This window comes from Equus przewalskii, chromosome 3, assembly GCF_037783145.1.
Source record: "Equus przewalskii isolate Varuska chromosome 3, EquPr2, whole genome shotgun sequence".
NCBI classification, from domain to species: Eukaryota; Metazoa; Chordata; class Mammalia; order Perissodactyla; family Equidae; genus Equus; species Equus przewalskii.
Window position 1 is genome coordinate 88,966,171 of NC_091833.1, and position 21,559 is coordinate 88,987,729.

The 21,559-nt window shown below is 40.6% G+C and overlaps 1 protein-coding gene across 6 annotated transcripts in view; it reads right to left on the reverse strand.

Annotated features, from left to right (window-relative positions):
* Window positions 1-21,559, reverse strand: part of TBC1D1 (TBC1 domain family member 1) — a 217,699-nt gene that overhangs the window by 78,702 nt on the left and 117,438 nt on the right. For 2 of the 6 annotated variants that reach the window (XM_008523028.2, XM_070615170.1), the window contains 7 exons: window positions 17,963-18,073; window positions 11,462-11,590; window positions 10,121-10,207; window positions 6,578-6,858; window positions 4,242-4,403; window positions 3,337-3,456; window positions 2,213-2,352 (listed from right to left, as the gene is read on the reverse strand). In XM_008523028.2, the coding sequence (XP_008521250.2) occupies window positions 2,213-2,352; window positions 3,337-3,456; window positions 4,242-4,403; window positions 6,578-6,858; window positions 10,121-10,207; window positions 11,462-11,590; window positions 17,963-18,073 (1,030 nt within the window). The remainder of the gene's footprint in view (window positions 1-2,212; window positions 2,353-3,336; window positions 3,457-4,241; window positions 4,404-6,577; window positions 6,859-10,120; window positions 10,208-11,461; window positions 11,591-17,962; window positions 18,074-21,559) is intronic. The other 4 variants (XM_070615168.1, XM_070615169.1, XM_008523029.2 and 1 more) reach the window with 2 other exon arrangements.

Below are 21,559 nucleotides of genomic sequence, written 5' to 3' on the forward strand. Positions count from 1 at the left end.
ATTTGGGTACTCCGTTGAGTATTATTTTGAGTACCATTTGCAGCAAGAGAGATGGACAATACCAAGTGCTCCGTTCTCAGTTGCCTAGAAACCATGCTGCCCAGGGTCCAGGGTATCAATGGGATCTGCTAGTGCTCTGACCCCTGGGGCAACAACCAATTACCCCATCTCATTCATTGCAAACTTCTGCCCTACAGTGTCAGCTAGGCCAGAATTCACCAAAGAACCCTGTCAACTGCAAATATCACACATAACAATGCACCTTGAGCTAACTATCCACCTCTTACAATATTCCCAGACTAAACTGACTAAAAAGAAAAGCTTCCAAAAGGAGAATGTGGACCCAAGCTTCCTTCCCTTTCCAATCCTAACGCTTCTCCGGCTGGGCTGACACAGGAGCCAGTCCTCTCACCTGCCCCCAGTGCACTCTACTCGCCCTCTCCGGCTTGGGGTTCTCCAGGGAAGCATCTGCCAGCAGTGACTAACCTTCCGACTCAGGTCCTCAGACACTGACTGGGAGATAGTAGTGTCTGTCTGGAAAGTGGCCACACTTCCGCACTCGGGACAAGAGTGACCCTGGGGTGGGGCCTGCAGAGATGGCCAAGTTTTCGTTAGAGGCCAGAGTTCCAACCTGGAGCACGGCCCTCGGGGCTGTGCACTGTACAAGCCTGATGATTTCTATAGCCACCAGCCAAGCAGACCCCTTGGCTTAGAAGTTTTAAAAGAAGCTTAGAGACGAAGGAACTGGGTCACACAATCTGGCCACCGGACATTACTAGACAATCTGAAAAAATGAAATCTTCAAAACTAAACTCTCTAAATTGATATAAATTGAAATAACTCAATTTACTGAAATTTTTTTAAAATCTCACTGAATTTATAAATGCAGTCTTTCTAGTGTTCTCTGATGTTGCTCCTGCTGGGAACAATAGTATAAGAGGCTGAACACCAGTGTTCCAATCTCATATTGGTAACAAAATAACGTGATCACTTTACATTAGCTATGTCTTTAGGTTTTCAAAGTACTTTTACATTTATAATTTAATTAATTCCATGAGATAGGAAGAGCCAACATTACTATAACCATTTTCCAACTGAAGGAACTAAGAGTAAATGAAGTTATATGATGTATGTCACAAAGCTTGCTGAGCCCAAACCGGGCTCTAGTTTAACTTGGCAGAGGATTCATTTTTTAAATTAAATATTAAGGAGAACTCTCAGGGAGGGGGGAAGGGAAGTGGGGAGAGAGAGAGAAGTGACAGAGGGGTGGGGGGTGAGGCGAACAAGCGGGGAGGGGTCCAATAGTGCCTCCTCCCGCAGGCAGGTACACAGAACCTCGTCTGAAAACTCTCAGATTAGCCTGTGCTGCTTCCTAAGAGTCGTACAGAAGTGTGTCAAGGGACAAGAGTGAATCCACACGACATGCCATCTCCTCAGATTCAGGTAATCTTGGCAGTTCTACTGTTTGCTTTGCTTTTTTGAGGAGAAAATGCTTTCTGGTTAAAAAACACTGTGGAAAGGAATTATCTGCTGTTGAAAGCTTATGATATCATTGGTTAGAGAAAAATCTTAATTTTAGTCAGAACTGCATTTAAACTCATGTTTTACATTATAACTCAACGTACGAAGGCCTAAAGACGGACTTTTCAGCACACTCTATATTTATTTGGGGAGGACAAGAAGCATGAGAGGGCACAAGACGGTCCTCTGATGCCACAAGACTGAGTGACAGCAACTGACCCAGCAGGGAGCATCACAGTGTGACCAGAGTACTGGGATCGGGGGTAACTCTAAAACCACACCACGCGGAGGCAGCGTGCAAACCCACACTGCGACTGCAGACAGGGAACACAGACCAGCTTGGGAACACAGTGGGAAGGGAAGGAGGGAAGTGGGGGCAGCAGGCTGAGCCCCTCAACACTCCCACGGGCATGGTGGGTGAGCGGTCTCAAAAGCTCAGCAGGGCGACATTTTTAAGACAAGGTATTGCAAGACGCTGAGCCCTGGGATCGGTGTCCCTGGAATTTGGGAATCCTCTGGAAACAGTGATAGGCATGGTCATTGGAGCTGCTTGCCCAGGGAACTTTAAAATCAGGGGATGATTTGGACTGGAAATCTCATTTTGCCTCTTCTTCCACCAAATGTACTTTTGTTACAGGTAAAATGCACGCCAGAATCTAGCAGCTTCCTTTCTGCTAGGGGTGGGCCTTACCTTCATATCTGCCGGGAGAATCGCACGCTTTCTGGGGGGTTGCCACTCGGAGGAATATCTGCTGCCTCCACGAGTGTCTCCGTGTCTTTACGGGGGTCCCACTGGCATCCCCGAGATGGTTGGCTTTGGATTGAAAGTCCCTAAAATTACAAGATGATTGCTTTAGGACTGGTAGGGAGATAGAAACAGGTACTTTAGCTTGACTTTTTTTCTTTTTTTTTAAAACAGAGCACTAAACTACCAATTCTCTCTGTATAAGCAAACATAATTAGATAATCACAGGCACCAAATCAGGCTCATGGTGGGTCAACACTCCTGAAGGACTGCTTTCTCACAGGATGCTTTTAATGAACACAGCAAGATCACACCCCTTTAATTTATTTCTACTGTAAACGATATTAAGAAATATGCTGCACACATCGTTAGCTTCCAATTGGGCCTCTCTTGGTGCCGCTTCGGAAAAGAGAAATTGCCTAAAGGGGGCACTGTCACCAGGGCCGCCATCTGCCCTAGACTGTGTGTGGGAATATTTTCCCAGCAAAGCCTGTCTCTCCACAGATCACCACCAAAAATGAAAAAAGTTAAATTACACAGAACCATCAAGGCAATAATTATGCCGTCACTTGCTGATGATGATTGTTCCAACATTTGCATTTTTAAAACTACAAAACAAAGTATATTTATCAATGTACATAAATATAATCTCTAATCATTAATTTTCTTCCTATTCCCAGGACAACTTGGGGGAAACCCTAATTCACACCCGAGTATATCCCCACAACTAAGCAATCATCCAAACTTACAGATCAAACATCCTGATTTAACCCTGACAGCCACATGCTCACTATCCAGAAACAGTGCTATCTCTTAGAGAACTGGTTAAGACTTTCTTTAATCTTCTGATGATAACACCACATTAATAAACTAATCCTAGTCAAAAATGGAGAACAGGTCGAATGCACATTTTTTAAAATGACATTCAGTAAGAAAAAAGTTTAAGAAAGAAGATACAATAGATTTAGCTAAAATGACTTTTTAAATGACAAAAGAACAGCTAAAAATCCCTGTACATCCAACAACTCAACACTTCTACCCAGGCTTGAAATATCTAAATTAAACCCTACCTTTTTGTGTTCATAAAGTCAGAGGTGTTATTTTCATCTACAGGAGCCAGAAATTTTAGAAAATTTGGCACAGAGGAAGAAGAATGAAGTTTTTTCCGCAGGGCATTACGGTAGGAGATGCTGAGAGTTTGGTTGAAGAAAGAATTTAGGATAAAGAAATACAAACACACAAAGTATAAAACATAAACTTCAAAATAAAAGAAACATTTTAGTTCTAATGCTAAGAAAATTAAACCAGGTAAGAAATTAAAAATAGTTTACAAGTGAGATTTAACTTTCATTTTCCATCAGTAAAATTCCACTTTTAAATGAATGGAATCAATGAATTAATTGAAAAACATCAATCCATTCAGTTATGCAAGATGAATAAATTCTAGAGATCTGCCATACAACACTGTGCCTATTGTTAACAATACTGTGTTGTGCACATTGAAAATTTGTTAAGAGAGTAGATCTCATGTTGACCATTCTTACCAGAATGAAATAAAACAAAATAAAAATCAGTCCATCTTCCAAAATGACTGTTCCTTTCAAACTGGAAAAAATAATTTTCCTAAATTAATCAAGAAGTTTCTGATATGGCACAACTTGTAGTCCATATGGTCAAACACAGTGTTGTTAACCTGTGCATGTGTGTGAACTAGGGCAGGGGCAACGTGAAAATAAGGATATAAAAAACAGCTTGCCATCAAAGTCTGTTTTCATAATAATTGAGAAAATTAATGAATAGTGAAATTAAGTCGGTTCAAATGAGAGTGTGAAATAAAACCAAAAACAGACACACACACACACACAAGCGGTGCCCCAGGTTCTCTGCAGAGACTTTCCCTCCATTCAGCACAATCCTGTGTGTGAACTTCCCAGGAAGACAAACGACACTGAACTTGCCATGCGAGTGCGCTCACCTCTTTGGCACAGCATTCCCACTTTGTTCTCCACTTGAGTTATGTTTTAGGTACTTAAAAAAATTTGGCGAGGAGGCGGAGGGGTTAAGACGAGGTGGAGGAGCAGGAGCTGAAGACTGACCTGAGCAACTTTTAGACTCGCCAACAGGTGGATGATCCACACTAAATAGCAATTAGAGAGAAAGCAGGGGGGATTAGAGGGGGAGAGGGGACCGCTGCAAGAAACACGGAGGAAACAGGAGAGAACGGACATGGCTGTGGGTGTCCCATCATTCCAAGAGGAAGCACCACAGGGTGAGAGGGCAGCTTTTCACTTCTCTTCTGCATCCCAACTCTTGCTGGCAAAGGTAGTTTTCATTTAAAAAAAAAAAAAAAGAGTATTGTAAAATAAATCCTACTTTATTCTTATTGCCTGCCAAAAGCTATTTCTCTTTTTTCTTTTTCCTCTTCTTCTCCCCAAAGCCCCCAGTACATGGCTGTATATTCTAGTTGTAGGTCCTTCTGGTTGTGCTATGTGGGATGCCACCTCAGCATGGCCTGATGCGTGGTGCCATGTCTGTGCCCAGGATCCAAACTGGCAAAACCCTGGGCCGCCAAAGTGGAGCATGCAAACTTAACCATTCGGCCCCTGGGCCGGCCATCCTTGATCATTTCTCACATGTCTATGCACCCAAGAGTACTTTGCCTTCTATTCCCTTTTTAGGAACCAACAGGAAAAAAAAAACTTTTTAAAATTAAAACAAAAGAAAAGGAAAGCAAAACAAAACCCAGAGTTTTAAAAATACACCTCTCTTTTACACGAACAATAACCTGCCTTGAATTTCAATGTCTCATTTCCTGTACGTAAATGAGAAAAGAGTCCACAAGGAGGGCAGAAAGAAAAATAGGTGTGCTGGGGAGGGGGAGGTTTCTCCAGCCCTCTCATCACCTCTGTCCAGCGTGATCCATCAGGACGCTGCCTTCCTAGGGGAGACAGGCAATGCACCATCGGGGCCCCTAACTTCCTCCCACCTCTGGCTTGTGTAGAACAGAGGCTTAGCAAGAGAACTAGGAATCCCCAGACAGGAATGTTTCCATTAGCACAGAAAATGCCAGAAATAGAGGGGTGGGAACACAGTGGAGAGACCACACAGAAGTAGTGCGTATACAGGGTTTTAAGAAACAAGAACCGCATAAAGCCTCAAACTATGCTTGTCTCTAAAATGTCCTATTATTAAATGACTTCTGAAGTGTGTCCTGCTTTAGGATCATAGTTATCCAGCCGAATTCCAAAGAGCCATCATAGCTATTTTCAATGACTAGTGACTGAAAACAAAGCTGAGAGGCTCTCCTCCATTGTTCGAGGATTGTTAACGCCGTCACTTCTTCACTGGACACATTCCAAGCACCTCTGCACGGACCCTCCATTATCCGTGTGTGACCTGTGCCGACACACGTCCTGCGGCTTCTGTTGTCACCAGTAAGAGGAAGGCAGCGACTGTACAGAGGTGTGGCCCTACTTCATATTTATAAGGTGAAGGATTGTAAAAGATTTTAAAAGTTATTTTTAAAGATAACTCGGAGTCCATTTATGGTCTCTGACACTTAGGGTCAAATTAATTACCAAGGGACCCCAGAAAGAAGCAGGAGAACTTCGGCTACTATATTGCTTACCCATCTCTATAACCAGGAAATTCCAGTGCTCATTAGAGCCCAATTATTAAAATTAGTACATCTTGGTTAGAAGAATCTAGAGTTCTCACACCGATGGAGATTTTAGAAAACATCTATTCCAATTTTGTCACACAGAGAAGTTAAGCAAATTTGTCCAGGTCACAACCAGTTCAAGGCAGAGCTGGGACCAGGGCCCAAGGCTGCTGCGTCCAGCACAGGCGTCTGGTGGACTCTCACGCTCTGCTCAGCACTGATCACGCATCTGCGTCCCACTGCAGAAATGTTCCAGGTTTCAAATGAGCAGACTCACCCACCTGCCTACTCACTACTTTCCCTTCAAGCCAGCAGCTACGTTGCAAAGTCAATACTGCCTCTCACACTGTTTGAAGAAGGATTATTAGACATTTTAAGGGCTATTTCTTCTCAGTTTTACCTGCTTCCTCATAATACCTGTACTTCTTACTTGAATAAGTAACAAATATCTCTTATATCCACATACTCCCCAACACAGGAAGGTGGGAGGAACATGCCAGCGCTTCAAGTTTTACCTTCTTAAGCCAAGTAAAACCGGACTCAGGTTTCTGTTGCACCCAATAAACCTATCCGGGTTACACATACCTGGTTAGGAACAGATATGCCCCAGCTATTTTATACAACAAATTTACATTTTAAACAATTCTTACTTTCGTTCATGAGGCGTCTCTGTGCTCACTGAGTGATACCTCGTAAGTTTTCTTTGTGAGACCCCTGGAGACCCCTGGGCAGGTTCCGGAGGATCGTGGCTTTCCACAGGGAAGTGACTCAAGGTGTTTGCACGCCTTCTGAAGGCCTGCTGCGGGGAGAGCGGGGCGGGCTCTTCTGCGGGATGGCTCTCTGAGTCACTTGACAGGTCATCCGAAGAGCCAAGGAGCCTGAACGAGCTCTCAGAGACGGGCAAGGCCTCCTTTTCACACACAGACGGCTCCTGGCAGCAAAGAGACAGTGGATCAGACATCCCACAGGGAATCTGTGGGATTTACAAATCTCTAATCCCAGGGGCAGGAAAACATTTCAATATGTAGGCACATCTGATCATAATCCCATCTAGAGGCCACCAAAAACACAAGGAAATGAAGGCCCGTTAAATGCCTGCTTGTCAAAGACACAATGCCAGTTTGCTGCACAAACAGGGAAACTGCCCAAGTGCAAGTCTAAAAGGACTAAACCAGAACATGTAACTGTTCTAAACAAAACCGAAATAGTTCCCTCTCTCTAGAGAACAGCTCTCTGCTCGTAAGAAGTATAAGGAGGGTTGTGTAACTTGTCTGCACTGTTTAAAGACATCAAGAAGTTCTGTCTCTCTGCCAGCTGTGTTCACACAGGTTACACCCACATTTTAAGGCTCTCTCTGAACTTGACCTAATGCTGAGATTTGGTAATCTTGAGGATTAAAAATTATATCCTACATTATTCTTAGAATATGAAAAATCTCTCTCTCTAGGTACTATTGCCACAATTCTGGGCAAATCACTTAACTTCTTCCTGCACCTCGATTTCCTCATCTGTAAAAGAGGATAGTGAAAATTCATCTCACTGGGTTTCAGAATTAAGAAAGATAACACAACTGAGAGTACTTTATTGACTGTAAAATATTATACAAATATTAGTTATTCTTTTATTAGATACTCAATGAATTTACTGAGGGGGTACTCAAACGTTTGTTGAGAATCGTGACAATAATTTAACACTGCAGGCTTTTGAGATGTGTACTTCTTCAAAGGAGTGAACTGCTACATAACTCATGCACACCGACCCTCAGCACTGCACAGCCAGGACATGCTTGGTGGCCAATATATTTTTCTCAAATCAAAAAATATAAGAGAAAATGTACCAGTTTGTCCCTCCTGGAATTGCTGGAAGGGATAAATAAATCAATATGAAAAAAGGAATAAATGCAGCTAATGGTGGACTGGAGAATCTAAATTCTGTTATTCCAGCTACAGTTGAGTGCCTTTTAGATGAAAGGTATTAAGGATTTTAACTTAAAAAATTAAATTTATGTTTATTGAGGGAAGAGGTTATATACACTTATTTTGTAGGAATTAGATAGGAAAAGCTTAATTCCTAACATACTATGAAATGTTAATTATTTTAAATATAACTGAAATTCTTCATTCTTCAGGACTCTTCAGCTCCAAAGACTTGTAAGGATTTAAAACTTGTCTAGGATCACAGCAAACCACCTCCAGCACGTAAACCTGTTCATCTCAATTCTCATTAACATCCCTCCAAATTATGTGAAAGAGCTACCCTGCTGCTTACTCTTACACCTGAAAGGGCCACTCTGATGTTCAGCTTCTTTGAGACTCCTAGATGATCAATTTATTGGAAGAGACCCAATTACATAAATAGCATACCTTTACAACAGTTTCTCAATCTCAGGACGAAAAGACGACGTGAAGACGTGCCCATAAAAATACACGTACACCACACACAGGTGGCTTCTGAAAAGTTGCATTTCTCTTAGAATTACCCTAGAAATTCAAGCTATATGTATATTCCTAGATCTGTGTTTTCGAGAAGAATTTTTTAAAAAGCAGTAAGACTTACTGGAAAAGTCACTTGAGTGACATGAATTTCTCTATTCACACTGACCTACCTGGAACACCTTCTTCCCTGTCCACTTCCACAGGTACAACTCCTACACTTTCTTCAAGATTTAATTCAAAAGCATCACTGTCTCCCTCCCCAAGCTTTCCCTAGTTCCACTGATCAAAAGTCACTCCCCTTAGCCCTGCTCCTGCGACTACTAAGTTTCCACCGCCTCTTATTTGAACTCTCAGGGCTCCTACACACTCTACTCAATGCTGGTGTCATCCGAGTATCTGTCATCTCTCTCCGACCAGCTAAGTTCCCACAGGGCAGGGGCTCTGTCCTGTTCATCTGTATACAGCAGATAAACCATGTTTCCAAACTTAAAATGAATTGTGGGGTAGAATCAGTGTGTAGTAGATGGAGGGCAGACGATGCTACTTTCAAGTACATTTTAACTTAGAAAATCACGTTCAGAAGACCAGCATCTAGGGCCTCACTCTCCAAAATGGGTCCACAGACCAGCAGCATCAACATCACCTTGGAGCTTGTCAAAGAGTCAGCATTTCAGGCCTCACCTCAGGCCTACTGAATCGGAAGCTGCACTGTGACCCAGAACCCCATTGAAGGTGCACCTAGAATTTGAGAAGCACTCATCTTATGCAGTGTTTCTCAAATTGTAGAATGTAATGCATTAGTAGGTAGTGATATCAATTTAATGGCTTTCCATTAACATTTTTTAAATAAAAGAGAATAAGAAAATACCATTATGTATTACATGTTGTCTATAGTAAACGTTGTTCTTTGAAATTTTATTTTGCATGTGTGTGTGTTTGTGAATCATCTCACAGTGTTAAAGGTGTTTCTTACTATGGCTTATGATCTAAAAACTTTGAAAGCCACATGCCCAGGAGAGATCTCAGGAAAACTCAGAGTTCCTGTGGTAAGGAGCTGGCCTTCACAAACACTTCCTCTTGCTTGCATCTGAGGGTGCTCCTGTAGCAGAAGGAAAGCTGACCTCTCCAGCACAAAACCGAAATCCACTTTTTGGTGGTTAAAAAGTTGAACTAACCATGTTTAAATATGCTTAAAAGTCTAGAAAGGAAGAAATTAAAACAAAGACATAGACACAGGTTTGTTATGAAAAACAACAGCGAGATTGCTCATTATCACAAAGCTGTGCTGGGTGGCAGATGCAAGGGGCGAAGCTTATTTGCTTATTTATAAAAACAGTAATGTTTAATTATAATCATAGAGCCAGCTAGAGGATAAAGTAAGTTTCAGGAAGTTGAGTGCTTCTAGGAATTCACAAACCCACTTTTAAGATTTTCCCAATTTTAATTATTTTTAACATCGGAAAATATACTTGAGAAAAAAAATCCATTGGCTGCTTGTGATAAATTAGATCTTAGTGGTCTAAAATTGTGGTCTTGTTTCTTTGCCTATGGAATGGCCATCTGCTTTGTTATGTAAAACTTTAATGTTACAGTACAACTGCATGACCAGCCCTCCATCTGCACCCAAAAGTCTGGAAGCACCGAATTTTTCACGATTGGAGCTTCTTTTGTTCCTTTTGATAGGCTCTGTAGATAGGACATGAACAAGACCCATTTGCTGGTTTCTTCAGGGTGTCATATAAAGAAAAATGTGCTTACTTTGCTGGTGTTACTTAATGTGCTGGACACGGAGCTGTCCAGATCCAGACTGGCAGAATGTTCCTGCAGGCCTCTGGCTTTATTACCCTAATAAAGAAAAGGCAGTCAAGTTACGACCCTGAGGCTTCAGCAAAGGTGTCAGCTGGAAATGCCTTGGTCTACTTAAGCTCAGGAAAAATGCATCTACTGAGAAATGCTGCTGAGCACAGACGTACATTAAGACATCAACATTTCTGTCATCTTTTTCTTTTCTTAATAACACACCAACCTAAATGTTCTAAAACACCTTGTGGATTAGTCATTTGGCAGGGATAACAGGCAGGAAGAAGAAACAATTCATCTATGAAGAAAAGCAAGTGCTAAAATAAGCATACTCAGCGACCCTCTCCCCTGTCGTCATAAACCTGCCAGCTGCATGATGCTCAAACATTCCATCCATTTGGGAGCTCTCAAAGGCAGCTCTCCTAACCCTGGTTTTGCAAATGAATGGTTTTTAATTATCTGTAAGGATGCTGCCAAATTCTCAGAAACATCTTCAAACAAAATAAAATTTAACTTTAACTAAAAAAATAAAGTATGTTTCAGATGGAGTGTCATGAAGTCACAAAGAACTATAAGAAGATATTGAAAGGTGTGAAACTTTGAAAAAAAAAAACTGAACCTTCATTTCTTAGAAGTTTCATCAAAGATATTTACACTCATGGGGGGAAGTAATTTCTTAAATACGTCCCAGACTGATGAAGACTTTATTCTTCCTAGAGTTGCAGGTCACAAACTTTTTCTGTAAAGGGCCTGATGATAAATCTTTCATGCTTTGTGGACCATATGGCATCTGTGGCAACTTCTCAACTCTGCACAAACGCAGCCTCAGACAACAGGGGAATGAACTGATGCGGTTGTGTTTCAATAAAACTCATTTACAAAAACAGGAAGTAGGTGCTATTTGCTGACCCCTGCTATAGAGTTCTAGACACATGGCAGCAGCAGCTGACAGTAACTGGATTTTTCAGTTGTGCTTAGTGACACTAGGGAGAATGGCACCCATATCTTGGTGTGTCTAACTCTGCTCTTTATAAGACTGGCCGATGAATGACATTCTTTTGGAAGACAAAAAATTCCGTGGGCTATTGTGTAATACAAAAGAGTGGAGAATTTTTCTAATTCAGGCCAAGTTAAAGACTGAATTTTAAGTACAGATAACACTGTTCTAAGACTGAGAAGACATTTAAAAAGGTTTTACCCCTCTATGATGAACACTGATGGAATAACAGTAAAGAACTGAATCTCATGCTCTCTTAAAAAAGTGATTTAATTTAAATTAGGAGAAATTATGCTACTTACCCGGGACAAAATACTTTCCAAAGACTCTGTTAAAGATCTCTTTGCTTTGTTTTTCAGCATATCTAGCCTAAATCGAGTGGCACTGGGTGCGATTTCACTTCCAATATTCTCTGCTGCAATCTGTGATGTCTAAAAAGTGAAACAATGAAAAGTTAAGTCACTTACACAGCTTCTTTCCCTCCTTCCTCCTTTTTAAAAGGACTGAAAAATCTCTAGGACGCATCCGTATTTTTCCTTTTTTGCTGAGGAGGATTCAGCCTGAACTAATGTCTGTTGTCAATTTTAGGGTGTACCTTTTTGACCCAAGGCTATTATTCTAATTCTTTCTGTGACCTCGTATCATCTACTCCTGGGTGACATGGCTGAAAGTCCAGGAAGTAATTTTGCCTCAAAGAATTGCTATGCCTACTCCAACAAAATGAGGAAATGTGCTTAGAAACCAATCAGTTAATACAGCAGTTCAGAGCTCGGGCTCTGCAACTGGATCAGAGATCTGTCATTCACTAACTGTGCCCTTACGCAAGTTACTTACTTTCTCTGAACTGCAATTTCCTCTTCTGTAAATTGAGACCAACCTCAAGATCTAATCACAACACCGTGTTGTAAGATTAAAACAGGTAAAGCATTGGGCACAGCTTCTGGTACAAAGGTAGCTATGATTAGCTTTTCAAAGTAAAGTAACAACTTACCTTCTGGGGCATTTCAGAGGCTGAGATTTATCTCCTGAAGAATCCATTCTCTCTGCCTGTACTAGTCCCTTCATCCCCTTGTATAGAAAGCTCTCTTCCCTACTTGTTCCACTCTCCTGCCTACTATTTCCATCATCCCTTTCATTCTCCTCTGTAACCAAGCTTCTCTCCCTTAACTGACCATAACAGGAACCTGACAACACAATGGAGTTTGTCTGCCAACCACTAAACGAAGTTTAATGTTACTTATTAACAAAAAGGTATTTTTGTTAAAAAAACCTACACAAATCCTCTAGATTAAATTGTTTCTTACTTCTATAGATTGTTACCTGATTGCTTCCTGCTAGATGATGATTTTGTTAGAAAAACACACAAGCACACACATCCTCCATTACAGTAAAAATCAACAACTCTTTTTGCTGTTACATTTTGTGCACCCTCTCCTTTGGCCGAGTTAACATTTTGCAGGTGCTGAGAGCAATGAGGAGCACAGGTTCTGGAGCTCGGTGCCCAGGTGAGGTGCTTCTCTGCTGCTCCCTAGCTAGGTGGCCCTGGGCAGGGTATTACCTGCTGCCCTCCTCAGCTCCTCCACCTGCAGACTGAGGACACCCAAGGAACTCTCCTCACAGAGCAGCTGTGAGGTTTAAATGAGTACACACTAAGGCATGCAGAACATACCTGACACCCAGCAAATGTCAGCTTTCACGATTACTAGCTACTCCATTTATTTCTACTTTTAACAGAAAACATTACAGACGTCTTTGAAGTCTCCTGGAACCACGCTCCTTCCTCCATCCGCAGAAGTAACCCCTCTCCTGAATTTGGTGTTTATCAACTCAAATTTTGCACTTTTATATATATGTATGTATCCATAAAACATATTTGTTGGTTTACATGTAGTTGAAACTTTAAATGAATGTATCATACCGTACATTTCCTTCTGTAATTAGCTTTCTTATAGTCTTGTTTTCTAATTTATCCGTGTTGACAAATGTTCTTTGATTCACTCACTTTAATCAGAGTGTAATATTTGACTGTATGATAACACAATTTATTCATGTTCCTGTTGTTAAACACGATTCCCTTTTCTTGCTTTTACAAAGGAGACTGCAGTAAACTCTCTTGTACATAGCTCCTTATCACACATGTGAAAGTGTGTGCAAGGTAAATAATTAGCAATGTCCTTGCTGCGTCACTGGGTCTGTGCATATTCAGCTGTCAAATTTCTCTCCCTTAAATGATACCAATTCATCTCTTTTACACGATATTGTCAAGTGTTTCAATTTCTGCCAGTCTGATGGGTATAGATGGTCTCTTAATTTGTCTTCTCCTGATTCCTATTATAGTGAAGCATTTTTCATTTTATTCAGTTATTTGCTGGTCAAAGACCTTACATGTTCTTTGAAATAATGAAATCCTAATTCACCAATGAACGTTACACATTTTTCAAGGCATAAAAGAGAAAGAAAAGATTCTGGTAAGAGCTACATTTGGCTTTGTCCGGTCATCCAGAATTTTACTTCTATGAGAACTGGAACATGCATTAAAAGAACTACTTGGCTTAGAACTTTAAGAAGGGAGACTATCACGTATCTTCGTGTTTTCATAGAGTACACTGAGCACACTCTGGACACTTAATACTTGCTTGCTGAAGAAGAAGTGAATAAGCAATGATCACCAGACAGGCCCACAGAAACATGCGCCTGAGGTAACACACTCACTCAACAAATGTTGACTGAGCGCCTGCCCAACCTTGTGCACCATGGGCAGGGGCCTCACTAGTTGCAAGTGGTCCTGTGCAATCATTTCCCCAAAATAAGCCTGTCCAGACTCAAGGCAGCCTCCAGAGCAAAGGGAATTACCCACAAAGGGCCCTCAGCAGCCTGCCTCCGACCCAACGCCAGCTCATTCACAAAGTTAAGAAGCTGTGGATTTGCTTTCAAACTCATAACAAAAGTTTTCATAAAATAGGACCATCTTGAGTTCTGAGACATCAAGAAAATACTAGCTACAAAACTAGTAGCATGTAGTAGATCCCACACAGACAGAAGAAAAACTGCACTTGTGTTTTTCTTTTTTTAAACCAGGCCACAAATATCTCTGTACAGTTAATTCAATGCTGATTCTGCTCTCATCTACCACCTAGTGAGATTCTTTCTATCGTCATAATTCAAGTATAGTTTGAAAATAATTCACATTTAGAAAATAACGCACGTTCAGAATGTAATTCATATTTAGAAAACAGCATATCCCTTGTTTATTTAAAAATAAGCATCTAGAAGTTTCTCCTTTGAAGATGATGCTGGTTCGTGGATAAGTTTCTAACTAGGGCTCTAGAGTGAACTGTACTGCAGTTGTCATATTGCCCATCTCTAGACAGATGGGCGAACTCTGAGCCTTAAAATTTGGAGCCAAGTTTTAAACTGTGATGCTACACTAAAGTTCTCAGGTCAGAACCCACCATCCTGGGGGTCACAGTGTATCTCCTAGCAGCCTTATTCACAATAACTAGCACCTGGAAGTAGCTTAGGTGTCCATTAAAAGGAGAATGGAGAAAAACTGTGGTACTGACACAATACAATAAAAAGAAACAAACTATTGATATACACAACAATATATCAAATGGATGAATATCAGAAATATTATGCCAGAACTAGAACAGCATATACTATATGATTCCACTTATAAAATGTTCTAGAACAGGCAAAACTAATCCACAGTGAAAAAAATTCAAAACAGTGGTTGCCTGGGGGAGGAGTAGTGAGGACTGACTGGAAAAGAGGTACGGCAGTGCCTCCTGGTGTGATGGAGGATGCCCTGTATCTCGACAGGGGTTTGGGCTACCTGAATGTAGGAAGTCCTCAAAACTCAGCATCTCGAAACCTGTGCAGCTTACAATATGTAAATTTTCTCTCCAAAAAATTATGAACAAATACTGACTTCCAGTTAATGATATATATGCTACAGTGTTTAGGGATAAAGAGTACTGATACCAGAAACTTACTTTGAAAGGCATCAAAAATAAGGTACAATAACGATGGACAGATATTTGGGAAAGCAAGTATGACAAAATGCTACAATCTGGATAGTGGCTGTATGAATGCTCATATGTAATTCTTTCAACTTTTCTGTATGCTTGAAATTTTTCATAATAAGATGTCAGAAAAATAGAAAAATTTATCTACTGGAAAATGGACCCAGGCAAATCAATGAGTAGTTATATAACACTAAATTTTGTTAGTTAAACCCCTAAAAAGCATAATAATTAAGATAATGTCCTTGGACCTCAGACACATTGGCCCCACCACTCCCTAACAAACTGCTTGAGCTCTGTTCCCCGTGGCCGGTCTCTAACATCAGTATTATACCCCCACCACAAAAAAGTTGTTTTAGAAGAAACAGAATAATTCATGTCAAGAATTAGAACTGTATCTTGTAAACGGCAAACATTCAATAAGTGGCAGTTGATTTAATATTATTAATTTTTACACCAGCTCTGTGAATACAAGTACAAATGATATGTCCATTCACTAAAACACGACACCCTCTTATTTTATTAATTTATAAGTCTTTGCCCAAAGTGAATCCTTTTCCAAAAGATCAAAGGATTCATTCAGTTTGTTTTCCATTTTATGAAAATGATTCCTCTGACAGCTTTCCAACTGCCATTTTAGTCTTTGAACAGCACGTGCGGCGTCCCCACTGGCTCTGAGAAGTGCTGCCCTGAGTCTGTGCTCATCGTCTTCTGTCCACTTTTGAAGGCCGGTGGCCAGAGAAGTCCACCGTCAAAGCCATGGATCTACCTCTCTCTAGGTCAGATCACAACACATTTTCAAAGGCTACAGGAATTGTTAGGTCCAACAAGGAGGTAATGAAATCCATGTGGTCAAACTATTTGGTAGCGGAAAATGAGAGCAGGACCCTATGTCAAATTTCAAAGCTCCACCTGATCCATCTACCGAGTGGCTGCTGCTCTGAAAAGCCTGGTCCTCAGAGCCAGAGAGGGTGTTCACACTGGGGGCATCCCCACATCTGGGGATCAGGGGAACTCTTTATAGACAAAGACGTGAGCCTCCCAGGTAACAGAATGTTTAGAAACCTCTGGAGAAAGAGCTGCCCAGGAGCCAGTTCTGTTTTGTGAGGCTCAGTCTCTTTTACACTGAATTCTGATTTTTTCAAATGAAACAGCCATTAAATATATTTCCCTGTTGGACTAATCTATGCTCAAATCATAAAGATACTACCCTGTTCCATACAAATTGGGTTCACACTTAGGTCAAAATTTTCCGCCCAACATAAATGCTCCATTCCCTTCTAGCACTTATAAATTATTTCGAAATTATCCATTTCCTGTTGGAACAAGTTAGGAGAAAAAAAATCACAACAGGGAAAAATGATTAGGGGAAGAAAAGAAAAAAAATAAAAGGAATGAAAATGAGAAGAGAAATAGTTTGGAAAGCGAACTAGAGAATTAACTGAAAACTCAGACTGGGTGGCCATCCAAAAGTGAACAGGAGTAGCAGAGAACGCCTACGCTCTCTTAAAAGGTACAGGCTGGCAAGGGAGGAATGCCAACACACAATGGCTGAAGGTCAAAAACAGACAGTGTACTGGTGCAGAGTCACTGCTAAGGGACCCTGCCGTCGGCCAATGAGACTGAAAACTATCAGCCACTGTCCATGAGCTTTAAGAGTTCAGGAAAGGCACATGATTGCCAAGGCCAACTGGCAGGTAGAAACCAGATGGGGAGAGTTGCTATGTGAGCCTCCAAGTAAAACTGCGCCATGGTGCGGTTACCAGGACAGCACGGGCTGTTTACAGGGAAGGAGCAAGAGCGAGCACACGACTGAGCATTAAAGCGCCTTTAGACCAAGCATTCAGTAAGTGTCTTCTTAAAAAAAGGCAATATACTTTCGGAAAATTAAAAGATTTTTTGAACATCCTTAACTGATTTTTCTGGCCTACAAGTAACTTAATATAAAACGTATATGTTTTGAAGCTATAATAGTTATTATGAATTGACTTACTCAGAGTCCAAACGATGTAGGAAAACGGTCCATGGCACTGTGTGTACTGAATCCTAACTTGAAGCTCTTCAAAGACAGAGACCTGCAAGTAGCCCCAGCTTCTGACATAGCACCCCACAAACGGAGAAGCTAAATAAGGCTTGTGGACGGCAGAGGACGGCAGGAATTAATGGAAGCTCTACACCTGAATAGCAAATAAACCAGGTGGACTCGGCATCTGCTCTGTCAGTAGCGCTGTCTTACAGCCACATGGCATTTATATCACAAAGAACTTCTACGCACTTTACGTAATTTGGAAGGCAGCTACAAAATGTCACTCCCATTTTACCAGGGAGAAAGGTGAGGTGACAGAGACAGGCTCCCAGTAGCTCGTCATTGCCGTATCTACTCTTAAACTTCATTCTTTTCACCTCACAGAGTTACCTTTTTTTTATGGAGGTCACACTGGTTTATAACATTATATAAATTTCAGGAGCACATCATTCGATTTCAGCTTCTGTACAGACTGCGTCATGTTCACCACCAGAAGTCTAGATGCTTAAACTGCATCCTTGACGCTCTACACCAGTCCTCATGTCAGAGCAACTGCCTAACCCCATGACAACGCAGACAGAAACTTCTCACCTCTTCCAAGCACAATCTAAATATTCCCAAATTTTCCCTCTATGTGTAACAAAGGAAAATAAAATACAGGGAGAAAAGGAGGATTCGGAGCTTCAGAAAATTCCCAAAACTCTGTTTTAATCAGTGTCCTGGTAAAATTATAAGAGATAAAAATGCCATACCTGCTTTGTCTCCCCAGTATGGCTGTGAACTTTCTGTTTCTCCTCATATAAACATCTCAGGAAAGATATAATCAGTTCATTCTCTCGCTGCTCATTTCTTGGTCTCAATTTCTTAAAAAAAAAAAGATTACATTTATTTTTAATTGTCAACAAAACTGCTAAACCATCCCTTTGGAAACGCCAACAGCTTTCATCCATCCATTAAACTAATGCTTTTACCCAGTTATCTCACTAGGGGGCACCAATGTTCCTAAAAGTGGAAACAATTTTTAAAAAGGGAAAATGGAGCCTTTGGGCCAGATTTAACTTTTGACCTCTGCTGTCCTTAAAATAAATATTTCACATCAGATAGAGGCACAGTCAAAATATTTAATAAATAAAAAGTCTTGAAAACAGAAGAAAAGAACAAAATCTGTGTAAACATCAAGAGGTCAAGAGCCATAATGGCTACACATTTATAATTCTTACAGTACAGGAACTGGAAAGGAAAATAGCAACTGGATTCAGGGTCACGGTTCCACATGTCAAATGTGTTTGTCATGACGCACTTTGTGGAAGGCTCACAACGCATGTACTTGTACACAAGATTTCATGGCACGGACTCAATTTCTTTGTTCTTTCTTTCTTTTTAAAAAAATTCTCACTGTGCCTTTTATTTTTCAGGCAGGGTAGTGGCAAAGCATACTGGACTAGAAACCAGGACATGCTGGTTCTAGGTGCCACCAAGAAGTGTGACCAAAGCAAGTCATTTACTCTTAGCTTCCTCATCTGTTCTAATGAAGCTTATACATGAAGTAAACTCCAGGGTCCCCTCTAGCTCCCAAAGTCTTCATATTTGAATTATCAGAGTTCATTTTTAGAAGACCATCTAACTTAATGTACTATTTTCTCTGAATACGAACAAAAACAAAACTGAATTACTCTGGATATACACAAAGCTTCTAGTCTATAAACTTTGGAAATACATCTTTTTGATATTGACAATTATCCATTGTCCTGCTCCTCCTCTCTCCCTACTCCAAACCTCTTGCCTGCTCCTTAAAACAAAGTCGGGGTATAATAAACAAATCAACTATATGAGCATCTGAGTGTGGGTCAGTGTCGCTCTTGGCAACCTTCTTCCCCAACTAATTATGGAATGATGATTTTACTCTTCGAGTCACAGACTTTAGAAGCAAAGGTAATACTAACCCAGACCTTCTGACACTCCCCCTCTAAGAAAAAGATCATTTGAAATGATAGGTTGCTCCTGTTACTCGAGGAAAAGATAATAAATGACTAGAAGGGACTAATTCCTTTCATTGAGGATTTCATGTTCTTTCGAATTTCAGATTTAAAGATTAAATATTTTAGAAGCTAGAGTAGATACTCTCAATCTGGATTCCAAGCCATGAACCTTGATGTTATACAACTTTACATGTTTTATGCAACAAGTAGATTTTTTCCAGAGAAAGTTCCTATCAGATCTTCAAAAAAGGAAAGTGGTAGTCAGATACCACAACCCCAACTTAATACTGCTGACCCCAAGAAGGTTGATACACTGTGAGCCTAAAAGCCCAGGAGGCAACAGGGACTTTCTTCCACTGCTGGGGGAATGCAAATGGTACAGCCACTTAGGGAGCCAGTTTGGCAGCTTCTTACAAAACTAACTATCCTCTTACCATGTGATCCAGCAGTCGCACTGCTTAGCATTTACCCAAATCAGCTGAAAATGTATATCCATACAAAACCTGCACATGAATGTTTATGGCAGCTTTATTTATAACTGCCAAAACTTAGAAGCAGCCTAGATGTCCTTCAACAGGTGAATGGATAAACAAACTGTGGTACATGCACACAATGGAATATTCTTCAGTACTAACAAGAAAAGAGCTACCACGCCATGAAAAGACATGGAGGAACCTTAAATGCATACCGTTAAGTGAAAGAAGCCAATCTAACAAGGCTACATACTGCATGATTCCAACTATATGACATCCTGGAAAAGGCAAAACTGGAGACAGTAAAAGATCAATGATTGCCTGGGTGTTAGAGGCGGGATGAACAGGTGGAGCATAGAGAATTTTCAGGGCAGTGAAACAATTCTGTATGACACTATAATGGTGGATACATGCCATTATACATTTGTCAGAATCCACAGAATGGATACCAAGAGTGAACCCTAATGTAAACTATGGATTTCAGTTAATAATAATGTATCAATATTGGCTCATCAACTCTAACAAATGTATCACACTAATGAAGATGTTAATAATTGGGGAAACTGGCTGGGGGGCGGGGGACATGAGAGGTTATATGGGAACTCTCTGTACTTTCCACCCACATTTTCTGTAAAACTAAAACTACTCTAAAAAATAAAGTCAATTTTTTAAAAAGTCCAGGAAAGAGGAGCAGACAGGAATCACGAGAGACTTCTGAGCAGGCGCAGGCACCTGTGGGTTGTCCCATTCTTTCTTCTCCTGTATTTTTAATTAAACCTTTTGGTTGCTCTCAAGAGAAAACATATTTTTCTTGGAGAAATTCTTCATGATCGCTGACTTCAAAATATCAAACAAGGCTAAGAATGCAGTAATGAGAAGCACTAATACATTTTCTTTTCCTCAAAATATACATGAAAGAAACTATTCGAGTGATCAGAAAATGAGACAATTGAGCGCCACGTACCACCACAGGTGCCACCAATTAGAAACTGAAGCCGAGAACCAGAGACAGCACCATGGAGCTCATTCAACGTCACAGAAGAAAGTCACTAAAGCCAAGAAATCCATGTTCGTGGTGTCATGCAAGTAAAGAAAGAAAGCCTTCCTTAAAAATAACTGAACGAAGATTAGGGGTTACCTTTGTATTAAGTTCAAAATGATCAGGAAGGTATCATCTCCTTAATACCTTCCATGTGGCTTCACCATTTTCCTATAGTAGCAGACCATTACTTACTAAAGGTGATTTAATTTTATGAACACTCCTCAGTCAGAGAGACAAGTCTGAGGGAAACAATGGGAAATCAAGTTGGATAACATCACTCTGCAGCCAAAAACTACCCTGCTTATTCGAAATTAATCCACAGTGTCAGACGTCAGGACAGTGGTTACCTGGGGGCAGTATCGAGGGGGGGTTCTCGGGGACTAGAAATGCTGTGTTTCTTAATCTTCATGCTGGCTGCACAGATGTATTCATCTTATAAAAATTCACTGAACTACCCACCACTCATTTGTGTGCTTTTCTATAGTTATATTTCATTTAAAAAAACAATTAGTTGCCTATTAACAGTAACAAAGCTAATTTTCTTATGTTTCTTAACCACATTTCTATGAAGGGGCCTATAAATTGGTAATAAAAGTAATTCAAAAACAAATGTCCAAAACTGACTAACGAATAATACCAGAATGCTGAGCAAGTCTATGTTCTTCTGTGGGAACGACTGAAAACAGCAATGCTCGCTTAGACACGACAGTCTGACATTTAAAAAAATTATTAGAATCAAATCTTATAAGAAATAATTTTAAAACCATAGTTTAAGTTGATATATATTCTTTACAAAGTGCAAAAAAAAAAGCTCCTCTGACCCTTCATCTTTAACTTGAGAAAAGTCATGTTATT